Source organism: Eupeodes corollae, chromosome 1, assembly GCF_945859685.1.
Source record: "Eupeodes corollae chromosome 1, idEupCoro1.1, whole genome shotgun sequence".
In the NCBI taxonomy this organism is placed as follows: Eukaryota; Metazoa; Arthropoda; class Insecta; order Diptera; family Syrphidae; genus Eupeodes; species Eupeodes corollae.
Genome location: NC_079147.1, coordinates 8,599,620 through 8,617,840, shown reverse-complemented (window position 1 = coordinate 8,617,840; position 18,221 = coordinate 8,599,620). Strand labels below are relative to the sequence as shown.

Sequence of the window (18,221 nt, the reverse complement as noted above, 5' to 3'; positions counted from 1 at the left end):
GGGGGCAGCAAACGAGAGAGGGGGAAGAGGTGTTTCCACTAAGGCACCTCTCCTTATCCAGGCGGCAGCGGACGAATTCTCGAGATAGAATCAACGGTGGCGTCTACAGTTTCAGCAAGGTTGAACTACTTAGTGAACACCTTATAGGGCTTCTTCGACATATTTGGAGCCCAGGCCTGTAATTAGCGGTTTATCCGGCACCCCTTCCTTGGAGTTATACTAAGGATCTGGCCCTCCAGGTTGGGGGTTGTGCCGTCAGGGTGAATTCCTGGCCACGTAAACACATCATAGTTTCGAAGCACCAACAAGCCTCGGATACGGACGGATTCACTGTTGACAACCCACGCAAACGAAATAAGGACAACGAACTTTAGATATGTACGTGGAATGTTAGGTCACTTAACAGACCACGAGCAGCCGAACAATTAGCGGAAGCCCTAAACTACTGCAAGGCAGATATTACCGCCATCCAAGAAGTGCGATGGGATGGACCGGGCTGCGATATCTACTACGGTGACTGCTACCGAGAACAAAGACAGCCTCTATTAGGGTGTGGATTTGTTGTTGGAACTAGGTTCAGGCAAGGTACGGCTACGGATATCCTGATCCAAGCCAAAACAAGGAAGTACTGTGAGAAGATTCGACGTTAGACGGCTACAATCGCAAGAGACTGCCATGTCCTTTTCCGATCGAGTCTTTAATAACCTCTTAAGGAATCCTATGCTGCTTGCATTAAGCATTGAAAACTAGTAGCAACATTGCCTTGCAGCCATAAGAGATGCCGCCTCTGAAGTGCTAGGTTTCACACGGCGTACGCAGCGAAACAAGAGGCATACAAAACGGCGCTACACAAAAGGACTAGAGCTGCTCGCGAGCTCTACGAGCAGAAGAGGAGAGAGGAACACCGGCTTCTTAGACGGAAAAAAAGAGAGCATGAGAAGCGCGCGATCGAGGAGATAGAGGGATGTCACAACAGAAATGAGGTTCGTAAATTTTAGCAAAAGGTAAAAAAAAACCTCCCAAGGGTACCAGCCACGAACGGAAGCCTGTAAAGACGATCAGGGGAACATCGTAGTAGAACCGCAGTCCATGCTGAGAATATGGAAAGATCACTTCTCCAAATTATATAACGGCGATGACGAACAGAATTCCGCTGTAAGGGAGATAGAACCAATCAACCTCAGCGACGCAGATCAACAATTCCGCCTACCCGACCTTGACGAAGTGAAATCAAACAAAGCTGCTGGAGCTGACGGCATCGCTGCCGAACTATTCAAAGCAGCAGGCGATGACTTGGTACGGAGCATGCACCAACTCATCTGCAAAATATGGTCGGAAGAAAGCATGCCCGATTAGTCTAATCTTAGCATAGTTTGCCCGATACATAAGAGAAAAGACCCTCTAAACTGCGCCAACTACAGATGCATCAGTCTCCTTAACATTGCATTTAAGATCCTCTCTGCCGTATTTTGTGAACGTCTGAAGCCATTTGTCACCAACCTGATTGGTCCTTATCAGTGTGGCTTCAGACCAGGAAAGTCCACTATCGACCAAATATTCACACTACGGCAGATCTTGGAAAAATACCCAGGAACTTCAAATCGATACCCATCATCTCTTTATCGATTTTAAAGCCGCGTATGACAGCATCTATAGGGAAGAGCTCTACCGAGCAATGTCTAGTTTTGGCATCCCTGTCAAACTTATCTGTTTGTGTAGAATGACGATGGAGAATGCACGCTGCTCTATCAAGGTCGGAAAAGATCTTGCCGATGCATTTGATGTCAAAAAAGGTTTTAGACAAGGCGATGCACTGTCATGCGACTTCTTCAACATCGTTCTGGAAAGAATTGTGCAAAACTCAACCGTCAACACTAGAGGCACAATCTTCCAAAGATCCATCCAATCTTCGACGGAAGCGAAGAAGATGGGTTTAGTGGTCAATGAGGGCAAGACCAAGTATATGCTGTCATCAAAAAAGGATACTGAACGACGACGTATTGGACAAAACGTCACCATGGACAGCTATAACTTCGAGGTAGTTAAGGAATATGTCTACCTAGGCACCGCTATAAACTCAGACAACGACACCAGCGCTGAAATCAAACGAAGAATAACTCTTGCAAATCGCTGCTTCTTTGGACTTAGAAGGCAATTGAGAAGTAAAGTCCTCTCTTGAGCATGTAAAATCACCATCTATAAGACACTCATCATCCCGGTTCTCTCATTTATAGCGCTGAGGCCTGGACCCAGTCAAAGAAAGATGAGAGCGTCTTAGGATGCTTCGAGAGAAAAGTTCTTCGGGTGATTTTTGGTCCTACGAATAGATGGAGAATGGAGGAGATGATATAAAGACGAACTGTACGGGCTGTACAGCGACGCTGGCCTAGTTAGCAGAATTAAAGTGTAACGGCTTAGATGGCTAAGTCATGTAGAGCGAATAAACATCAACGATCCAGCCCGGAAGGTCTTCGAATCCAATCCCGAGGGACGGCGGCGCAGTAGAGGAAGACTGCGACTCAGGTGGCGTACGCAGGTGGGAGAGGACATCAACCAGCTTGGAGTGCGAAACTGGAGACAGCTAGCTAGGGACCGAGCTGGCTGGAGACGCTTGTTGGTTGAGGCCCAGGTCCGCCCCGGACTGTAGCGCCACCTTAAGTAAGGTTAAAATTTATTAAATTTTTATTAAATTCTTTGTTAGTAGTTATTTTCATCTGTATTTGAATTTGCACTTTAAATGTTCCCCGTTGTATAATTTATTGAAAATTACAATTACCCCTTTACATTTTCAACAATAGCATCGAATGGTATATTTTATAATTAGAGGCTAGGATGCGAACCACACTGATAACTTCCCATCCCGTCTGTCGAATTGTCTTGCTTAAAAGGTTTGCAGGTTTTCGTGTTTTGTTAAAAAAGTTATCAGTTAAATTATTCTAAGAAATTTTAATGTCAATAACAACATTTGATATATGATAAAATAGTTTGATTTCAAAATATTTTATTGGTAAAGAGATTTTTAGTCGAAAACCAATACCAATTTTAATAGCATTTCTTAAGAGTTTTTATTTCTTCAATAAACAAATACAAATTGGATGAATGAAATGAATTTGAAGTCAATATTGTTCACGAGATATCAAGAACGGAACATTAATTTTTACCAAATTTGCGTACTATTTCTTGTAGATTTTATTTTTTTTTATAAAAAAAACTGACAGTTTTTATAAAAAATTTACTGAATGTTGAAAATTATACAGTCAGTCACGAAAGTCTACATACACCCTTGAAAAATGCAAAATCATCAATAATAGGCAAAATTTCAGTGATATTTTTTATTATGTAGAATATTTACAGCTTAACAACTAAAATAGAACAAAAAAAGAGGCTGGGATGCGACCCACACTGATAACATCCCATCTGTCGGTTTGTCTTGCTTCAAAGTTTGTCTATATGTACTCGTACCAATTCTTACCAAATTTGCGTACTATTTTTTGTGGATTTTTAATTTTTGAAAAGCTATTTAAATTGAAAGTAAATTTTTACCAAGTATTAGAATTGTTCTTTTTTAGAGTTTTATTTTTTGTAAAAAAACTGTCAATTCGATTTTTTTCAAAACTTTATCGAATATTGAAAACAATATTTCTTATAAGATAAAATTAGTTTGAAGAAAATATTTCAAATTTTTGAAAAGATATTTGAGTCAAAAATCAATTTTCACCAATTTTTGGTAAATTTTTTTTAGGTTTTTAATTTTTTGCACAAAAACTGTCAATTCGATTTTTTTCAAAATTGTATTGAATGTTGACAACAATATTTGTTGAAAGATAAAATAAGTTTGAATCCTAAATTTTAAGTTTTTGAAAAGATATTTGAATCGATATTCAATTTTTACCAACTTTGAGTAATGTTTTTTTTAGATTTTTATTTTTTATAAAAAAAAAACTGTGAATTAGATTTTTCTCAAAATTTTATCAGATATCAAAAACATTATTATTCGTTGCACAAAATTGTTTTGGAGATGAAATCATACTTCAGTCGTAAAATTTTGGAGGTGACATATTTTTTTTTCTAGTTTTATTGATTTATAAAAAAACCGTTATATTGATTTTTTTCAAAAAAAAAACTTGTTTGGTATCACGTTACAATATATTATATACAATTTAATTCAAGTCTCTAGCGTTTTTGGTTCGTAAGATATTTAGGGTTAACCAAAATTTTCACCTTTTTTTCAAACTGCTATGGTAAAAAAACCACCCACGCAATTTTCTTGAGAGCCCTTTCTGCATCTTTCTGCCTTATTATCTGTATAACAAAATTTATTTGAAGTTGATATCTCTTCTGGTTCTTGAGCTATGTACGACGAAAAAAACGTCGCGAACGTACGGACGTACGGACGTACGTACACACGCACGCGCAGACATCTTTCTAAAAATCGACTCTAGGGATCTTGAAACGTCGAGAAATGTAAAAATTCTCAATTTGACATAACTTCCTATGGGAAGTTAATCATTTTTTTTTCAAAAATTCACTTGAAATAACAAAAAAAACCTCTCACGAAAGTGCCCCGTCCCCGACATTCGCTTTTACCAATAATTCCGATACGAGTTGTTGAAAGTTTTGGTATCAAAATTATGCTTAAAAACCAAACATCAATACTAATTTTGTCTGTGTACTTTCCTGGTGGAACTTCTTCTGACCTCAAAAGAAAATATTTAACCCAAGATTTAAAAAAGCTTTTTACAATTAGAGGTGGTTTTTTGATAGGCGGTGACTTTAACTGTCGTCATAGAGACTGGGATGTTTAAGAGCTAACGCTTGGGGAAATATCTTAGCAAGTCTGCCTTTGTCAATTCCAATTAATATTTCTTACACTCCTTGTCCAACATATTATCCTTCAGGTTCACGTGGTAGTCTTTCCGTTTTTGACTTGTTTGTGTCAAATGTACCATATCTTATATCCCAACCAACTAGTTTTCAAGCTCTCATCTCATACCATAATCCTGTTTTTTGTGACCTTTTATGGTCGGGTGAAAAAAATGTGCAATACTTTCAAGACTTAAAAAAAGCAAACTGGTTTTGCTTCAGAAGAAAAATCAATAAAAAAAAAACCAAAGTAATCCTACACAGCTCGAAAATATTAACTGTAAAGATGATGTGGCTGTTCTGATTCAAGACTTTACAGAAAACATAAACTCTTCAATAGATGAAAGTGTGCCTAAAAGTGTAAAGAGATAAACCTTACATACAAAATTACCATCCATCAAAAAAATTGGCAACGTTAACGTCAACCCTTCTCTAGAAGAATGGTTTCTTATTTCAGTAAGATGATATCAAATGAGCTTATGAAACATCGCGACCATGAATGGAATAAAAAGCTTAGTTCTCTAGATAAAAACGATAATCCATTTTGGAATATCATTTAAATTGTTAAAAATAAAAATAGAACTCTTCCATTTCTAAAGGACTCGACGTCAATATACTTTTAAAAATAAAAATAGAACTCTTCCATTTCTAAAGGACTCGACGTCAATATACTTCACCGACAATGAAAAGGCTGAAGAACTTGCAAGGAAGTTTTCAAAAAACCATTTGGATTCAAAAAACTTTGGTGACAGGGAGACAAATGATCTCGTCGAAGTCCTAATTCAAAATACAAATGCCCTAAACGTGACAACGCCTTCAATTGCTTTTGTTAACGAAGAAAACATAACGAGTATTATTAAAAATCTCGAAACTTGGAAAGCCAGAGGTTTAGATGGTATAAAAAATGTTTATTTGTAAAACCTATGAAAGAACGGAATTAGGTACTTAACATTTATAATCAATTCATGTCTTAAAGTTCAATATTTCCCCAAAGTTTGGAAAAGGCAAAAGTTGTGCCTCTTTTGAAAGCCGATAAGCCTCCAGATGTTTCTTCAAGCTACACATCCATTAGCTTACTAAGCAGCATAAGTAAAATTTATGAAAAAGTCATAAAAGATCAATATTCAAAGTTTGCTTCAAATTCCAATCTCCTTCCTGGCGAGCAATTTAGTTTTAGAAGTTGTCACAGCACATTCCATCAAATACAAAGAATTTGTAACCATGTTAAAGAACATCGTTTACATGGACAGTCAACAGGAATGATAGTGTTAGATATAAAAAAAGCTTTCGATTCTGTATGGCACGATGGTTTGGATATAAAACGATTAATTTTAAATTTCCAGTGTACTTGTGTAAGATCGTTCAAAGTTTCCTGTCTGGTAGATGCTTTCAAGTGCATGTCAATAGTGGTATTTCAAATTTACGTTTATTCTGTTTTGGAATGCCACAAGGATCCGTCCTTGGTCCATCTCTATACAACATATATACTTCTGATATCCCAGTGCTTCCTTTTTGCAAAACAGCATTATTTGCTGATGACCCCGCAATTTTTTCATCTCATGAATTTTCTCTCAATATTGAGACAAATCTAAAAAATGCGATTAAAATTTTAGAAATATATTATAGCAAATATAAAATTAAACTCAATGCTGGAAAAATGCAAGCCATCTTTTTCTTCCGAAAAAGAAAAACTTGTTTCCTTCATAGCAGCCAAGTCCATATTAATTGAAATATAATCGACTGGTCCCGTATGCATCGAAGGGGAGTGGAGGAGAAGATGGTACGACGAGCTGTACGGGCTGTACAGCGACGAAGACTTAGCTAGAAGGGTAAAATTACAACGACTAAGATAGCTGGGCCACGTAGAGCGCATGGAAACCAATGCTTCGTACCGGAAAGTCTCCGTATCCACACCCACAGGACAGCGCAGTAGAGGAAGACCGCGGATCAGGTGGCGCGCACAAGTGGAAAGTGACCTCACCCAACTTAGAGCGTGCAACTGGAGACATCTGGGTAGGTACCGAGCTAAATGGAGAAGTTTGTTGGGTAAGTCCCTAGTTCACACAGGACTGTAGCGCCACCTTCAGTAAGTTGGTATGTAGAAATAAAGTCATAAAGTTCACAAACATTTGTCAACTGCCTTTCTCAGTGGGTCTCGTGTCATAGCCCTAACTACCCACCGAGATCAATTCTATTTGAAGATTTTTCACTATAAGTAAACAAAAAACAGTTTTCGCCAAAATACCGATATCAAAAACACAACGTATATTTCTAAAACCTAGAAAAAATTACTTTAAGTTCAGAGATGAGCTAAACAAAAACCAATTTGAATACTTAGAGCGAACAAATGGTCAATGGTGTCAATCGTTAAACCACAGTTGTCTGTGAAAGCTTTAATTCCGGATAAGGCTTGGTTTAGTTGCTCAGTTATAATGGTTAGGAATTTCCTTTTGCCATCAGCGTAAGTCACTGCTTTGACACCACTGTATTCGGGTTTGGTGAGGATTTCGTTCATGACAAGAATCCAACGTATTAGTGAGAGTACACCTCCTTGAAGTGTTCCTCTGGATGTTGATACATTGATCTCTGTAGTACCTCGTTCGCTTGGTTAACGCTTTTTGGACTGCACGTTTTGTTAAAGGCCCCTTCATGGAGTGTTTTTTTGTATAGTTCTCACCACGCAGTTTCTACACTTTTGCCTTTAGAACATGCGTGATGTAAAGGAGATAAAACTGCAGCCCCGATGTTACAGCGGTTTTGGATATCTATAGGTAGAAGTCTCTCTAACGTTTTAAGAGTTTACCATGTAAGGCTAATAAATTGGTCTGTAGTCCTTAGCAATTGTGTGGCTGGGTTAAACAGCTTTAGGTATGAAAACTACTCTGTCTTTATGCCACAGCCTAGGACCATATATCCCTATCTGAGACTATTATGAAATTTATTGCAAAGATGTGGTTTCACAAGATCTCCGTTTTTTTTGTAGTGTCATATGAAAGATACTGGAGTTTTGAATGGTTATCGAAGGAGCTTATAGACCATTTTATCTTATACACTGTTATCAAAGCGGTTGGGTCTATAGTTTCAGAGTTAGTTGATAGCTCTGATTCTTCATTAATATAAGTACAGCACGAAAAGGTATCTGCCATGAGCTCTAAGCTTTTCCGACAAAATTCAGTTAATGGTTTCATTCTATTTCTTCACAGATTTTCTCCAAACTCTTCTTTTGGCTCGTTGTGACTCTGCCTGGAATATTTTTTTACTTTACTTGGGGGAGTCCCAGTCTCAGTCACCGTCTAGTCTATTGCGTTTGGCTACATTAAAAAGTCTTTTTGTTTGTTTCCTTATGTTGGGACTCTCATTGCATTTACATTTAACATTTCTGCTTAGATATGTTACTTGAGCCTAAATGGTCTATATTATTTAAATTTCCTATAGAACTTTTGCCAGTTAGTATTACTACAGTTCCTAAAAGTCTTGCTAGGGTTGTTTATTTCGTGAATTAGCCTATGGTCGGAGAATGAGGGTTCTTTTAACACTACACATGGGTCTATAATACAAATTCCTGTATTACTGGTTAGGTTACAGTAATGTCAAGTACTAATGTTATATCTTTTTTTAAATATATTTAAAATCATTCATTTCCACTTATTACTTGAACTACCAAAGATTCCCCAGCTAATTTTGCCAAACCAAACCACACGTAAAGGTTGATAATGATTGATTACTCAAACAAACCCAACATTTTATTTCGATTTTGTTTTAAGTCTGTGGTATATCAAATCAGTTTCATAAAAACCAAATGACATTTTAAAAATCCACAAAAATCTATCATTGTTATTTTTTTAATCCAATCACAAAAATCTAAAAATCCTTTTTCCATATCTGTTTCATTATTTTTTGTAACATACTAAACTAACCACAAAACCAGTAAATCCATCGACTTTAAACGAAACATACAAAATAACAAAATGGTTTTGTTACTTATGTACATATAACATAAAAATAAAAATATGTTCAAATACCACACATAAACCCTATACTTTAATCTTCATACCCATAGAAACTTTTTCCTGTGAATTGTGACAAAACTATACCATACAAACCACAGACCCCTTTCGAACCGACTTAAACAAAATCACATTTCATTATTACAAATGGATGGTTCTGGTAGTCGAGTTGGTGGTGGCACGGTCACAAATTGACAGCCAACGGCCATTATTGTACCACCTCCTGCCTTCCAATGGCCACACCATCGACCATCGACCATTCACCATAACCACCACCACCTGTATGTAATGCTTGGTGCTGTGATGTCCTGCCGCTCCTTCCATATCCATCAGCTGAGTCCTGAGCGCACATCATCTACTCGTACTTACTTCTAAATCAATTACTGTTCGTTCAGTTCACTTCGCCACCACTGCACCTCACCGCACAGTAACATAATTCGATTTAATGTCAAATTTTAAGCAAAATCACAATTTAAATGGTCACTAAAGGATCGGAAACAGCAACATCCATAAAACTGCAACATGAGTATATGAACACGTCCAGTTCATATAATTATTAAAGCTGTGTTAAAAGAGCTTGCTTAACGGTTTTATTAAGAACTACTCTAAATTATGAAATAGTTTAAAACCGATTAAAACATATGTTGGAGAGGTGTTTAAATTGCTGTCTTTTAGCCAGCTTATATAGTTGTCTGTCTGTCTGTCTGTCTTTCTATCCACTTTAATTTATATGTTTATATCCTGTAACACATTACGCGCAGGTTACAATCTAGGCAAAAGCTTTTGGATTGCTCTCTTTTTGTATATATCAAATGTAGTTCTTATTTCGCCCTGCAGATGTAAACACTTTAAAGCTTACTGCTTTAGGATAGCCAAGTCCTGACTATGGCCTTTAGTCCTCTCCCGATTTGGTAACCGTTAACACTTCACCGGAAGTGAACAGTGAATAGAGTTTACCTGTGTACAAGATACAACAACAGCGCAACAAAGCAACAAAAAACCGTTACACACATAATAATTCACCGGAATTCAATAAATCCTTGCAATCTCTTGTGTAATAATTTAGTTTATAGAGAAAAAAAGAGGACTTCTCTACTTTTCATCCTTTTTTGTTCTCTTGTTGGTCTTTTGGATTCGTTTTTGTGATATTGAATTGAGAGCTTTTTTGTGTCCTTTCGGAGATCGAATCAGTGTTACACGGGGTGTCCTTTCGCGAAGACAACGGAGAAACATTTATTGGCATTTTTGTTTGTAAAACAAAAGGAGTACATACCGTCGTACTGTGTCCGCTTCCTTCCCGCAGTTGGTGATTTTCTTTGTGTGTTTTTTTGTCTTTTAGTGCTGTGTTGTGTTTGTGTTATGTTGTTTTCACTTAAAGTGCGTCGAAGGATGTGTTAGAACAAAAAATCAAGTGCAGTTTTATAACCCTTTTTGATTTTTGTCAAATCCTTTTAGGAATAACTGTAAGTGGATTATAACAACAAAAAACCAAAGGATAAATAATTGGTACTTTATTATAAACTGTGTGTCGTTACGAGTGTGCAAGTTACCACCAACCGATCCCTTTTTTAATACCTATACTTTCTTGTAGAATGTATAGAACGGCTCCTTAAGCTCTTCTGTTAACTGATACAGGATAAGCGACTGGCTTAAGGCAAAATGCTACCTTTCAAATCCTCCACATAAATCACTCTTCCTCCCGTATCCTTCTTCTGCCATATGTAATACCGCGTTTTTGTATATGTATAAATTTATGGATTGGTCCTTATTTTGCTGTTCCATAAACTTCCACCTGCCCCACTTAGCAGCCCTCAAAATGTTGGATGAAATTTATGTTTCCTAATATTTTGATGCAATGAATAATAATTTTGGTGCTGATGTTGAAGCTGAAGCTGAATTGCCAACCGGCTACGTTGCTATTTTATTTCTTTCAGCAAACAACAACAACAAATTTTCTCAAAAGGGACTAAGACGACAACGACGATAGCAAAAATTACTTTTCTTTTTGTGAATCTTATTAATATGCACTTGAATCTAATGGTTCGGTACTTTGAGTAAATGGCGTGGGATATTACCATTAAACACTGCGAAAGATTGTCTTTCGAGATGATGATGATGATGATGATGATGCGATGTTCTTATGTAGGGATGCGATGTGTATTTATTTTTTACTGCCATTGGTATCGAGAGCTCCTACGTCAATTCCATGGAACGCATCGTGTGGATACTGGGATATACACAAAGTGGTTTCACTTTGACCTTTGACCAGACATTTTTGTTCGCTGTTTCATGTTCCATTCATGGGACATGGTTTTCGAAAATAAGATATAAAATTTTGGGTGGCCTTATGGGGTGTAGTCCTTTGGCTAATACGCATTATAAAAGTGAACGAACATAGTACTACTGCAATTGGCACTTCTGAGAAGCAAAAAGAGCAACAACGATGAAAATAATTTTTTCAAATTAAAAAAACAAAGTTGAAAACTTCTCTCGCCGCTCGGCTCCAAGGAATTGTGGAAGGTAGTGTGTCCCCTGTCCAGTGCAGTCCGGTGCCGGTCCAGTCGGACGCAGACACAAATTAGTTTTCCCCCATAGCATAGTTCTCTGCAGATGAGGGTCCTCGCACACAGGATCTTGTCGTATAGCCATGGCTTGGATTAAAAATAAGTCGGATATTTCTTTATTTGTGTGTATGTTTTGAAATCAATTTGAATTTCCGGTATTTATATGAATAAAATATAGGAATTCTTAATCAAATATGAGGGTTTGAGAAATCCCCTTGATACATTCCCACAAATCCACATATCTTCATAATTTTTTGTTATGTTTTTTAACGATGGTCCTTGCAGACGGAGTCTTGTGGAAAGGTCGATTGGTGGCAACGTGTGTTGGTGTAACTTATGTATATTTAAATTCACATACAAATATCCCTAAAAATGTTGTATTCCCTTTTTGTGTCTCTGCCGCAACTTTATCGCTATCATAAATAAATTCCATAGGAAAAAATAAATGTGAAAAGTTTAAAAATGTGCAAAAATTCTTGATAAAAAAGTAATAAAAAGGAATTTCTTCACCTGATTCTGAGTGAAAATAAAAATAAAAAAGAAATCACAAAAAAAAAGAAAAAAAAAAAATTGGAAAAAATCGAACGGAAACGGAAATAAAATAAAAATTCAATATGGATGATGCTGCTACAAAGAAAACATTATCTATTGATCGGGCGGCATTTTTGTTGCTAAGAGTTAAGAAAGCCTTTAAGAAGAAGCGGCAACAACGCAAGGATAGACAGTGAGTATAGTATATACATATGTATACAACTGTATATATCTACTTATTCATCATGTGAATAGATTACAGTTATGGTCATGTAATTGATTCACTAAAAATATAGTTAATCCCTTTTTTTTAATAAAACAAATAATTCTTAGAATAAAATTCTTTGCTATTCATAATTTACTTTATTTTAAGTTTATAAATAAAACTTGAAAATTAGTTAAGGTTTAATGAACTGAAGAGGATAAATTATTTAGAATCTTTAGCAAGCACTTCTTTCGACTTCTGTACATCTTTTCGAAAAATGAAGGATAAGCCATTTTATTTTAATATACTTCTATTGGATTATTCCCAAGAGTGATGCCTAATTCTCCGGTTTACGCGGGGTCTAAATCAGGAATTTGAGCAGGCCACTTCACAATTTTAATAGAATTAGATTAAAACCAGAATGTCACTATTTAAATGTAAAGTGATTAATTTTCACTTTTATAAAGGGTTTTGATGGCCTTAATTCAAATCCAATTTCAAAATTAATGTATCGCATCAAGTTTTTGAGATATTACTTTTAAAAATTGGAAAAAAACATCTAAGGCTTTTTGAGGCTGTCTTAATTTATTGAGTATCTTATTTTCAAAAAATACGGATTTTATTGTAAACTTTCGAGTCATCATAATTAATGAGAATTTTCAAATAAGATTATAAAATAATTTAAATTGTTGTATCTAAGAGAAAGATTTGTACTTTGCCAAATAATCATATAATTTATTACTTAGAGATATTGAGTTTTAACTAAGACCTTAATACCCAGTTTTTGGTTGTTTTGAGTGATTTTAAAGGAACATATTTTAAAAATCTGGAATAAAAGAAAAATTTAAAGGCGAGATTTGAATAAAGGATTTATTAATGATCTAAAATTTTGTCGACCATTGTATCTTGTGATATGTTTCACCATATTTTTTGTCTAGATTGCCTCCATTTTATATTTATTTACCTTCTGCGATTACCCGCCGTGCTCGACTATATATTTGATGTAAATGAGAGGATTTAAGCTCAAATTCCAATTCAAATTAAAAAAAAAACGAAGTTTTAGCTTGAAACGATGTCTTTAATTAATATTTTATTACCAAACCTTTTGTTGTATCTAAGGGTTTATCCAGGTTCTTATAATATGAATCACCACCTTGTGGTTTGTGCTGATATTTCTAAATTGCCATTCTTCTCCATTTGGATTCAAATATATACCGATGTTAAGATGGTATCGAAATTATTGAACGTAGATATTTACATATCCACAGTAAGACTGATTTATGAAGTTTCGTTCCTAATAAACAAAGTGAGTTCGAAAAATATCTTAAATTGGGGTTCCTTTTACTTAATTTTTGATTTTTTCAAATGTATTTCCAATTTCCCATAAGTTATTGCAAATGGTCTGATAATTCGAATTGAAAATCTTGAAATTTCTAGATGTTTTAAGGTCCAATAAATATAAATTGTGTGCGTGTACCAAAGTTCTACTAAAAATTGATAAACATTGATTTTTGATTCAAATATCTCGAGAATAATCAATTTTGTTGCCTTAAAAATTACTTCAATGTATAAATTGTAGATAATAAAATTATTTTAATAATATCCAATTCTCAGTTTTTTTAATAAAAAATACTGCTAAGAGTTATTAAAAATGGTTGTTTACTTGAATATCTTGACAACAAATGACACTATTTACTTCAAAATTGTTTGATTCTATTCAAAATATTATTGTTGATATTTACATAATTTTTTTGAAAAATTCGAATATTATTTTATTTACAAAAAAAAACAAAAACCTCCCAAAATAGCTAACTAAGAACCGATTTGAATTGATTTTTGGCTCAAATTTCTGACTTCAAACTTAGTTTACCTTGTACAAAGTTTTGTTATTAATAAATAAAAAATAAATGTTGTAAAGTTATTACCAATTCAGAGAAAGAATTTTATTTCGAGAATTAAAGAACCCCGCTTTACTTTATTATTAATTTGTTCTTTAAACAAGGAGTATCTTAAGATACATGGAAACATTCTCTGATAACTCCTTTGCATAAATCTGGATCTAAAGCATCTATGGAAAATTATAGACATATTGCTAAGCTTCAGCTAATACCCAACTTATTTGAAGCAATATTTAAAATTAAACTTTATAGTTTAGTTCAAAACCAAATTTAACTGCATCAGCATGGCTTTATGAGTGTTAGGTCTACTGCAACAAATTTAGCAATTTTTACAAATTACTGTTTTGGGTGCTTAGAAAATCGTACTTAAGTGGATGTTATCTTCAAACATTTTTCCAAGGCGGTTCAACATAATGTTCTCTTGAAAAAACTTGAATTGCTTGGCTTCGACTAGAATCTCCTAAAATGGATCGTTATGTTCTTTCCAATGAAATACAAAATTTTTCCGGTGTACCCCCAGGTAGTCATCTTGGTCCACTCCTTTTCATATTATTTATAAATGATTTACCGAATTGTATTAAAAGTTCCAGATGTCTTTGATATGATGATGATTTTAAGATTTTTAGTTCTGTAAGTTCTTCGTCAGATATTACCAATTGGTGTTTCATAAATGGTTTAAATTTGAATGTAGAAAAGTGAAGCATTGTTACGTTTTCTAAAATAAAGGATATGATATGTTTTGATTACAACATTTTAAATCAGTTCTTAATGAGGTTAACAAATCAAAAGGATCTTGATGTGATTTTTGACTCGAGTATAAAATTGTCTCTCTAAATTGATAATGTTATTTAAAAAGCTAACGCAATGTTGGAATTTATTTCAAGAACTTCTAAGTCATTCGAAGATCCTTATACTTCAAAAACTCTTTTTGTATCCCTTGTAAGACCTTTACTTGAATATTGTTGCATAATATGGAATCCCTTTAGACAATCAAGTATTTTAAGGATTGAAAAGGTTCAGAAGAGATTTACAAAATTTGCTTCACAAAATCTTTTTAATTATATAAATATGCCACCTTATGAGACCAGATGTGCTTTAGTTGACTTAAAACCTTTAGTATCTAGAAGAAAATTGAATGCAGTACTCTTACTGATTACGATGTGCTCAACTCTAACATGAATTGTTCATTTTTGTTGTCTCAGTTTAATATGTACGTTCCATCTCGGAATTTGTGTCCTAAAAAATGTTAATTTTCAACATGTTCCTTTTCATAGCCTAAATTATACGAAACATAATCCAATAACTGCTTCTTGTATTTCTTTAACGAATTTGAGTTTGTAATTAATTTTAATAAAAATAGATTAGATATTAAGAAAGATCTATTGAATTTGTAAATATAATGTTTGATTTTAATGTAGTCTCCATAAAGAATAAGTTGAAAGACGAATAAACAAAAAGTTATTTTCACTTCCAAGTTTCAAGAAGCGGAAATCATTCGTTAGCATTTTACGAGTATCACGGTTAAGGAATTTCAAGTGGTACTTACACAGGATTAATGGCATTTGACAGGCTTGCAAACCTTAATTTAGCTCCAAACCTTGGACCTTGAGAAAAAAAGTGAATATGACATAATTCAAATCCTGTGCCTTAAAAATTGATCCCCAAGTTCTTATCAGAAAAAAATGTATCTCTGTTTTTGGTCAATATTGATTGTTTAAATAAAAGTTTGATGTTAGCTTTCAAAGTGTCACCTGAAGAGAAAATTGATCTATTTGGGCGTTGCAGCCAAAGTTACGATATTTACTAATTAAAACGGAGTCAAAGTCTGAGTGGTTGTAGTAAAGCTATAATACCTGGAAATTTCAGATTTAGAAACTTCTAGAGAATTTTGCAAATACAAATTAGTTCCTTGGATATTAATAGAAATAAAGGCAAGTTATATTATTTTTTTTGAGCTTTTCGACCGTTTCTCAAAAATTGTCAGTTTTGCCTTAATTATATGACCACAACTGTATGCATCTCCTTTCTTATATTAGTTAGGAAGTTCGGTTGTTTTCCTCCATTTTGTGAGCTCTTTATACGTTACTTTTTGCTAAGTATGTTGACTTGTTCCTGTTCTCGTTCCCGTTCCCGTTCCTGTTCCTGTTCCCGTTTCCATTGTATATAGTTGTTGCTATTACAATCAGCCACATTGATATGGTTTTAGGTTTTTCTTTTTGAAGTGAGTTTGAATGGAGAAATAAACAAAGTCAAATCTTTTGTTGCTGTTTTTTTCCTTCTTAATGTTCGCTTGTGGGAGAAGAAAAACTTTTCGAAAATAAACTCGCTTTTCGAAAAGAATACGAAATGAGAAAAATGATGGATGTATGTATTTTTACATCCCATATAACGGTGTACGATTTTGTATAATGACTTTGTCTATATGTATTATTTATCTTATAATCCTCGAAAGTAGGTACACGAGAATTTTTATTACATTTGGACTGTCTTTTATTTTTTAGCTTCTTATTCTTTATATTTATCTATACCTTCTATAATATTAAGGTGGGTAGGTTGGAATATATTCTTTAAGATGACACATTGGGGACAGAAAATGAGAAAATGAGTCTTTTGCAGATAGATCTTCCTTATCCCTATCCAAAAAATTGTATCCTCAAGCAATTTGTGGTGTGGTTGAGAGAGTTGGTTTTGGTTGTACCAACATATATACTCGTCGGATTGTATATAATCTATATGAGATATTGTCAAATCCCCAGGCATTAATTGGATTTGAGAGTTTCAAACGCACCAGCCACCAGTATCACATATGTATGTATTAGTGTAGGTACCATATATCCTAACCTTGTAAGCTTATAACCCCAGGTTTTCAAATTGAATGGGGGTAATGGGATGGCCACTAGCGATATGAGGAAAGAAAATGGCTGTGGTTTCACTGAATAATTCTCACGAAAAAAGTTATAAATTATATTGGATTATATCTTTAGATATATGCATATAACGTCTATAGATACACTCGGTTGCATGTCTAGAAAAGTCCGGGGGTTTCGTATGACCCATGAACTTATGATTCATATTATTTATGCATTTAGATGGTACCTTTTCGTTATATCTGCTAACGAGCGATGTTTCTTGAGCTGAGCACTATTTTGCGTTTTCTTTAATGAAATGATCTTGGGGTGATTATTTGTTATTGTTTTATGGATTCGAATGTGTCCGAACGTAAATTTTGAGGTGGGTGATGTATTATTGCAAATTATTTCAAATGCCAGATGGTAAATAATTGTATTCAAGGTGATTCGCATAAAATGTGAATGCATATGGATTGCAATGTATTTTAGGATTATGGCTGGGGTATCAATTTCTTCAGTTTATGTTTTGACTTACCAAACGAATATATTTTAATCGTTCCAATTTGTAGAATTGCAAATGTTGACATATCTCGACTTTTCAAGGCCCATAGAATCAAAATGAATGATTTTTAAAGATATCTCCGTGCATGTACGTCGTACAACTGAATACGTTGGAGATACCGGTTTTTGTAGTTTGTTTTTGTAAATACACAACAAGTTTCAGAAAGGACTTATAAATAAAAAAAAAGATTTGGTTTTCCCTAAATATATCACGAACCAATAATTCTAGCGACTTCAATTAAATTTTGTAATTAAAATGTAACTTGACACCAAACCAGTGAAATTGTAAAAAAATCTATAAACGGTTTTAATCTATAAATCAGTAAAACTCCAGAAAAATTAAATGCAACGAAATATACCTTTTTGCGTAAAACTTTTAGAAAAACCAAAGTACCGTTTTTTTTTTACAAAATATGAACAACTACTCAAAGGAGGTACAAATTGAATGTCGAAAGGAACATCTTTACAACAATTAAATATATTGCCTTGAAACGAGATGCATCTTAAAGAAAATGTTGTTTATTAAAATTGATGTGCAGTTGGAAAATCTCGAGAAATAATGATATATTGACTAAAAAACTAATTTTGTATCCAAATTTTATTATTTTTATTATTTATTCAAAACAATCGGCATTTTTTTAATAAGAATAAATAACTTATGCTAAAAGTGTTTAAAATTGGTTTTCGAAAAAAAATTTAAAAAAGATAAACAGATATTATCCATGCAAAATATTGTTAATAAA

At 34.2% G+C, this 18,221-nt stretch overlaps 1 protein-coding gene across 5 annotated transcripts in view; it reads left to right on the top strand.

Annotated features, from left to right (window-relative positions):
* Positions 1-9,789: 9,789 nt before the first annotated feature.
* The window catches only part of LOC129938513 (ankyrin repeat and fibronectin type-III domain-containing protein 1), a 187,319-nt gene continuing 178,887 nt past the window's right edge, over positions 9,790-18,221 (top strand). For 2 of the 5 annotated variants that reach the window (XM_056046127.1, XM_056046132.1), the window contains exons 1-2: positions 10,010-10,376; positions 11,870-12,158. In XM_056046127.1, the coding sequence (XP_055902102.1) occupies positions 12,049-12,158 (110 nt within the window). In that variant the 5' untranslated portion in view covers positions 10,010-10,376; positions 11,870-12,048. Of the gene's footprint in view, positions 9,925-10,009; positions 10,377-10,411; positions 12,159-18,221 lie in introns of those variants that run through there. The other 3 variants (XM_056046129.1, XM_056046130.1, XM_056046128.1) reach the window with 3 other exon arrangements.